The sequence below is a fragment of the Penaeus monodon genome, chromosome 2 (assembly GCF_015228065.2).
Source record: "Penaeus monodon isolate SGIC_2016 chromosome 2, NSTDA_Pmon_1, whole genome shotgun sequence".
NCBI lineage: Eukaryota > Metazoa > Arthropoda > Malacostraca > Decapoda > Penaeidae > Penaeus > Penaeus monodon.
Genome location: NC_051387.1, coordinates 19,380,550 through 19,389,613, shown reverse-complemented (window position 1 = coordinate 19,389,613; position 9,064 = coordinate 19,380,550). Strand labels below are relative to the sequence as shown.

General features: G+C 31.5%; 1 protein-coding gene across 1 annotated transcript in view; it reads left to right on the top strand.

Moving 5' to 3' along the window:
- LOC119581667 overlaps positions 1 to 9,064 on the top strand; it is a gene marked incomplete in the record, with an annotated part of 116,776 nt that overhangs the window by 9,163 nt on the left and 98,549 nt on the right. The window contains 1 exon segment of the mRNA XM_037929795.1: positions 2,245 to 2,370. Within this exon segment, the coding sequence (XP_037785723.1) occupies positions 2,245 to 2,370 (126 nt within the window).

Genomic DNA, 9,064 nt, shown 5'->3' with positions numbered 1-9,064 from the left:
TATATATACATGTATGTGTATATATATACATGTATGTTAATATATACAATATGTATATATCATTACATGTATATATATACATGTATATGTTTATACATGTATATGTTAATATATACAGTAAATGAATTATACATGTATATGTTTAATACATGTATGTTATATATATACATTATATGTTATATATACATTATATGTATTATATATACATGTATATGTTATATATATACATGTATATGTATATATATACATGTATATGTTATATATATACATGTATATGTATATATATACATGTATATGTATATATATACATGTATATGTATATATATACATGTATATGTATGTATATATACATGTATATGTGTATATATGTATATATATATATATATATATGTATATATATACATGTATATTGTAATATATACTATATTATATATACATGTATATGTGTTATATATATTACATGTTGTGAATATTACAGTATAGTTATATATACATGTATTGGTATATATAACATGTATATGTATTATATATACATGTTATGTTATATATATATACATGTATATGTTATATATATATACATGATATGTTATATATATATACATGTATATGGTTTTATATATATATATACATGTATATGTGTATATAATAATTTATATATACATGTATATGTGATATATATATGTTATATATATTACATGTATATGTATATATAATACAGTATGTATATGTAATATACATGTATATGTATATATATACATGTATATGTATATATATATACATGTATATGTATATTATATATATGTATATGTATTATATACTGTATATATGTATATATATACAGTGTATATTATGTATTAATACATGTATATGTATATATATAATACATGTATATGTATATATATTACATGTATATGTATATATATACATGTATATGTATAATTATATATACATGTATATGTATATATATACATGTATATGTATATGTATATATGTATATATATACATGTATATGTATATGTATATACATGTATATGTGTATATATATACATGTATATGTGTATATATATACATGTATATACATGTATATGTATATATATACATGTATATGTGTATATAATACATGTATATGTGTATATATATATACATGTATATGTGTATATATATACATGTATATGTGTATATATATATACATGGTATATTATAGTATATTATATATACTGTATATTATATATATATATCTGTGTATATGTGTATATATGTGTGTATATTATATGTATATATATACATGTATATGTGTGTATATATATGTATATATATACATGTATATGTGTGTATATATACATGTATATGTATATATATATACATGTATATGTATATATATACATGTATATGTATATATATACATGTATATGTATATATATACATGTATATGTATATATATGTATATATATACATGTATATTATATATATATATATATACATGTATATGTATATATATATTATACATAATATATATGTATATATATATATATATATATACTATATGTATATGTGTCTATATATATGTATTTATATGCGTATATATATACATGTATATGTGTATATATATACATGTATGTGTATATATATACACATGTATATGTGTATATATATACACATGTATATGTGTATATATATACATGTATATGTGTATATAATATACATGTATATGTGTATATATATATACATGTATATGTGTATATATATACTGTATATATATATATATAATGTATATATATATATATATATATATATATATATATATATATATATATATATACGTATATATATATATATATATATATATATATATATGTATATGTGTATATATGTATATGTGTGTGTGTGTGTGTGTGTGTGTGTGGAGAAATATATTATTTTATATATATGTTTTTTATACTTTCGTATTTATATTTATATTTATGATTATATGTGTATATTTATATTGATATATATATTAATATTGTTTACTGTTACTTGAGAGAAAGTAGATGTTATCTCTATTTGGATCTGAAAGTTTCAGTTATATTGTATGCAACTTTGAATCCTTCTGTTATTACAGTGCCATTTTGATAATGTATAATAAAAGGTGTTATGAAGTGTACAAAGTATGTAGAAATAAGTGGCTGTTAGCTTCATTTATATGTAGAAATTGCTCTGAAAGAAAATAATCTTAATGTTCTTTTTGTTTTCTTCTTTTTTCAGGCATCACCAAACCATAGATTGCCTGTTATGTATTTAATCGACTCCATAATGAAGAATGTTGGTCGAGAGTATATAAAGTTGTTTGCACTTAACATTATTACAACCTTCAGCTGTGTTTTTGAAAAGGTAAGTACTGTTGGCTATTAAAGTAAGTAGCATGCTTTATTTACTCCTATGGTATGTCACATATAGGTAGTTAGTTTGTATGTAAAGGCAAACATGAAAAAATTATTCTCTCCCTCTCCCTCCCTCCCTCCCTTTCCCCTCTCTCCCTATCTCTCTCTCCCTCCCTCCCTCCCTCCCTATCTCTCTCTACCTCCCTCCCTCCCTCTCCCCCCTCCCTCTTTCCCTTCTCTCCCTCTCTCAATCTCTCCTGCTGGCTCCTCCTTTCTCTCTCCCTCTCTTAACCCTTTCCCGATGGTAGTATTCATACCCTTCGAGACTGAAGGATATTTTTGTTGTTGAAATCTTTTTTTTGTAAAAATGAGGGTTAAAAATGACTTAATCACACTTTCAGTGGCAGAAAAATCATATTTTGCCGTGATTGTAACAAAAAAAAAACTCATGGCATGTACATTCATGCCCCCAGCAGATATTCCCACCATGCCATGGCTTGTGCGTACGTGCCACCTGTCGGCAAAGGGTTAATCTTGATCCCCTTCACTATGTAGCATACTTAAGTACACTCTCTGCAAGTTCAACAGTAAATTAGGAGGTCTATGCAGCATCACATCCTATGTTAATGGCATTCTCTGATGGGGGAAATGTTCTTAGAGGTTCAGCAAAGTGTGCTTCCTTTGGACTCCTAATAGACAAATTATTGCAAAAATGGACACATATAAGTATAAGTATTGCTTCCTATCTCCTATTCTGCAATTCTTGCTTCAACCAGGAAATTGTTCAAAAGATTAAGGACTGTTTACTTGGAGGGTTGTGACCTTCATAAAACATAAGTAACTGATGTGTAGGTGCCTTCCCAAGAGTTCTAAGGATAATGCATGTTTCCCTTGTTAGTTCCATGCTATACTCTGCGAGCCTGGTTCTTAGTATGTTGCCAAAAAATTCTCGCAGACCCCTGGAAGTCTTACAGAACAGAGTCATGAGAATCGTTCTTGTCTACCCAGTGACTGCTAAAGTTCTTGTCATGAAGAAAGAGCTAGACTTCCCTACTTTTCACTGTTGCATTACCCAAGTTAAAACCCTACTTAGCATCAGAATTCTGCAGCTTCAATCTAGACCACAAGTTTACTTGCTTTGTCTGATGAAATTAATTATAGAGCTAGGCATGTCCTTCAGGCTTGTTACTCCAATCTGATACAATCCAACTTAGAATGCGAAACCAAAACTTCCCAAACTGTTTTCATCTTCTATGTGTGGAACATTGATGGCGTTAACAACCTTGTCTTAGATCTTGTTATATTGTTCATATTTACAAATTGACATTGCCTAAATCCATGATTTCAATAACAAAATTAACCCATTCCTGCCGGGTGACGTGATAGGACGTCATTGCGAACCGCATGGTTGGCAAGTTTAGCTTGTACGTGGCGGCAACGTGCCAGAGTGAGTGGAGTGGGGCATTCGACTTAATGCAGCGGACTCCCGCGTCCACTGACTGGCCACTGCCATTATTGCTCTCAGAATAATGGGTTAAAAGGCCATTACTTGAAATAAGTAGATGAAATTCTCCATTCCCTTCATCCCCCACCCCCCCCTTCTTGCAATCTTCTGTGATACCTCTATTGTTGTTCTGGAGCAGTAGGGATTGGTGTATTAATTCCTGACATTGCTCGTTAGGTCCTACATTGACGATACCAGAAATCTCAGGCTGTTATTCATCTCCACAGTGACTCTGGAACTGTCACTAGGCTTTGGCCATGGAGTCCGTTACATATAGTGGAACTTCCCGCTCACTCGCTTTAGTGAGTCTGATGCTATAACCGTACCCATCATGAGGAGTTGGTTTTTCATGAGAACTAATAGGCGTGCACAGCTAAAAGCATGTTAAAAAACTATGTGAATTTCCAATGGGGAAGCACAACTGATGCAGAGTCAGTAGCCATATACCATGCCATCAAAAAAGCAGCAAGACCTAGCTGTCTTCTCTATAAGTAAACTCTTATAGACTTACTGCATTTAGTCAGGAAACATGGTAACTAGGAATACCCTTCACTAAATTCAGACATCAAGAGCAGGTTTATACAAGGGTCACTGTACTGATACCCTCTGAATATCGCCCTGTGACAAGGTTGATCATTACAAAAGTAAAACTTTCCCATGAAGAACCATACTATGCAGATACCATTATCTCACACACAAATGGAAAAAAAAAATTTCAACTTCAAGATTGAGGGTCAGTGTGGATTACCCACCAAAAACAAACACAACAACAAACAACAAAAACAACATAAAAATCATGGTACCATCTGCAGTGACAAAATATAAAATCTCTGAGGCTGATCTCAGCAACAGCAAAGTTTACTAAACCAGGCTATTTTAGGATATCAATACACTATAAGTTTAATAATTGCATTTTAGGAGGCAAAGCCATTTTCATATCAGCACTTAGCTAAATGTGCAAGACACCCAAGTCACATAATTTTAACATCATTACTTTTTTGCATATAAAATGCACTCTTATTTTGAGTTCAGATAGCGCTATTCAGAAATCAGTAATTTATTGATTATATTAATTTTAATTATAGACATACCGTACTTTTGTTTTTGAATATGTAAAAAGTATAATGTGAATAATGTAAAGCTTATATTGTACAGCCATTATGAATGTAAAATTAATGTTTGAGTAATCCTTTATATAAAATGGAAGCAAACCATTTTTAATAGATACTATAGCAATTTACCCTGCATTGATGCAGGGCATGTAATTTCTATATTAAATGGTCTTGGATTTTGAATTTTACATTATTATATATATATATATATATATATATATATATATATATATATATATATATTATATATATATATTATAATATTATATATATATATTATATATATATATTATATATATAATATTATATATATATATTATATATATATAATTATAATATATATATTATATATATATATATATATATATATATATATATGTAAATTCAAAATCCAAGAAGCCCTTTATATAGAAATGTACATGCCCTGCACAATGCCAGGGTAAGATGCTATAGTATCTATCTAAACTGGTTGTGCTTCCATTTTTCTAAAGGACTGTCACTCAAACATTAATTTTACATTCCTAATGGGCTGTACAATTAAGCTTACATTATTCACACATCTTTACATATCAAAAACAAGACCGGTGTCTATAATAAAATTAATATAATCAATAAATACTGATCTCTGAATAGTGCTATCTGCTCAATAGAGTGCATTTTTCATGCAAAAAAGTAATGTGTAAAATTATGTGACTTGGGTGTCTTGCACATTTAGCAGTGCTGATATGAAAATGGCTTTGCCTCCTAAACTGCATCCTAAACTGTATAGTGTATTGATATCCTAAACATAGCCTGGTTTGTAACCTGCTGTTGCTGAGACAGCCTCAGAGATTTTATATGGTTTGTCCCTGCAGATGGTACCATGATGTTGTTGTTGTTGTTGTTGTTGTTGTTGTTGTTGTTGTTTTTGGGGGGGTAATCCACACCTGACCCTCAATCTTGAAGTTGAAATTCTTTTTTTCCATTTGTGTGTGAGATAATGGTACTGCATAGTATGGTTCTTCATGGGAAAGTTTTACTTTTGCTAACTGATCAACCTTGTCACAGGGCGATATTCAGAGGGTATCCAGTACAGTGACCCTTGTATACCCTGCTCTGATCGTCTAGAATTTAGTGAAGGGTATTCCTAGTTACCATGTTTCCTGGACTAAATGCAGTAAGTCTATAAGAGTTTACTTATAGAGAAGACAGCTAGGTCTTGCTGCTTTTTTGATGGCATGGTATATGGCTACTGACTCTGCATCAGTTGTGCTTCCTCAGTTGGAAATTCACATAGTTTCTTTAACATCTTATAGCTGTGCACGCCTATAGTTCTCATGAAAAACCAACTCATCATGATGGGTACGGTTATAGGCATCACGACTCACTAAAGCGAGCTGAGCGGGAAGTTCCACTATATGTAACGGACTCCATGGCCAAAAGCCTAGACAGTTGCCAGAAGTCACTGGAATGAATAACAGCCTGAGATTTCTGGTATCGTCAATGTAGGACTAAGAGCAATGTCAGGAATTAATACACCAATCCCTACTGCTCCAGAACAATCAATAGAGGTATCACAGAAGATTGCAAGAAGGGGGGGGGGGGATGAAGGGAATGGAGAATTTCATCTACTTATTTCAAGTAATGGCCTTTTAACCCATTATTCTGAGAGCAATAATGGCAGTGGCCAGTCAGTGGACGCGGGAGTCCGCTGCATTAAGTCGAATGCCCCACTCCACTCACTCTGGCACGTTGCCGCACGTACAAGCTAAACTTGCCAACCATGCGGTTCGCAATGACGTCCTATCACGTCACCCGGCAGGAATGGGTTAATTTTGTTATTGAAATCATGGATTTAGGCAATGTCAATTTGTAAATATGAACATATACACAAGATCTAAGACAAGGTTGTTAACGCCATCAATGTTCCACACATAGAAGATGAAAACAGTTTGGGAAGTTTTGGTTTCGCATTCTAAGTTGGATTGTATCAGATTGGAGTAACAAGCCTGAAGGACATGCCTAGCTCTATAATTAATTTCATCAGACAAAGCAAGTAAACTTGTGGTCTAGATTGAAGCTGCAGAATTCTGATGCTAAGTAGGGTTTTAACTTGGGTAATGCAACAGTGAAAAGTAGGGAAGTCTATCTCTTTCTTCATGACAAGAACTTTAGCAGTCACTGGGTAGACAAGAACGATTCTCATGACTCTGTTCTGTAAGACTTCCAGGGGTCTGCGAGAATTTTTTGGCAACATACTAAGAACCAGGCTCGCAGAGTATAGCATGGAACTAACAAGGGAAACATGCATTATCCTTAGAACTCTTGGGAAGGCACCTACACATCAGTTACTTATGTTTTATGAAGGTCACAACCCTCCAAGTAAACAGTCCTTAATCTTTTGAACAATTTCCTGGTTGAAGCAAGAATTGCAGAATAGGAGATAGGAAGCAATACTTATACTTATATGTGTCTGTTTTTGCAATAATTTGTCTATTAGGAGTCCAAAGGAAGCACACTTTGCTGAACCTCTAAGAACATTTCCCCCATCAGAGAATGCCATTAACATAGGATGTGATGCTGCATAGACCTCCTAATTTACTGTTGAACTTGCAGAGAGTGTACTTAAGTATGCTACATAGTGAAGGGGATCAAGATTAACCCTTTGCCGACGGGTGGCACGTACGCACAAGCCATGGCATGGTGGGAATATCTGCTGGGGGCATGAATGTACATGCCATGAGTTTTTTTTTTGTTACAATCACGGCAAAATATGATTTTTCTGCCACTGAAAGTGTGATTAAGTCATTTTTAACCCTCATTTTTACAAAAAAAAGATTTCAACAACAAAAATATCCTTCAGTCTCGAAGGGTATGAATACTACCCATCGGGAAAGGGTTAAGAGAGGGAGAGAGAAAGGAGGAGCCAGCAGGAGAGATTGAGAGAGGGAGAGAAGGGAAAGAGGGAGGGGGGGAGAGGGAGGGAGGGAGGGAGAGAGAGATAGGGAGGGAGGGAGGGAGGGAGAGAGAGATAGGGAGAGAGGGGGAAAGGGAGGGAGGGAGGGAGAGGGAGAGAATAATTTTTTCATGTTTGCCTTTACATACAAACTAACTACTTATATGTGACATACCATAGGAGTAAATAAAGCATGCTACTTACTTTAATAGCCAACAGTACTTACCTTTTCAAAAACACAGCTGAAGGTTGTAATAATGTTAAGTGCAAACAACTTTATATACTCTCGACCAACATTCTTCATTATGGAGTCGATTAAATACATAACAGGCAATCTATGGTTTGGTGATGCCTGAAAAAAGAAGAAAACAAAAAGAACATTAAGATTATTTTCTTTCAGAGCAATTTCTACATATAAATGAAGCTAACAGCCACTTATTTCTACATACTTTGTACACTTCATAACACCTTTTATTATACATTATCAAAATGGCACTGTAATAACAGAAGGATTCAAAGTTGCATACAATATAACTGAAACTTTCAGATCCAAATAGAGATAACATCTACTTTCTCTCAAGTAACAGTAAACAATATTAATATATATATCAATATAAATATACACATATAATCATAAATATAAATATAAATACGAAAGTATAAAAAACATATATATAAAATAATATATTTCTCCACACACACACACACACACACACACACATTATACATATATACACATATACATACTACATGTGTATATATATACACATATACATGATATATATATACACATATACATGTATATATATATATAATATAATATACACATATAACTATATATATATACATATAACTATATATATATACACATATACCTATATATATATACACATATACCTATATATATATACACATATACCTATATATATATACACATATACATGTAGATATATACACTATCATGTTATTATAACACATATACATGTTAATATACACATACATTATATTATACACAATACATTATATATATCACATTACAGTAATAATACAATACATGAATATATATACACATATACATGTTATATATATACACATATACATGTCTATATTATATATAACACATATACATGTATTATATATAATATAATATATA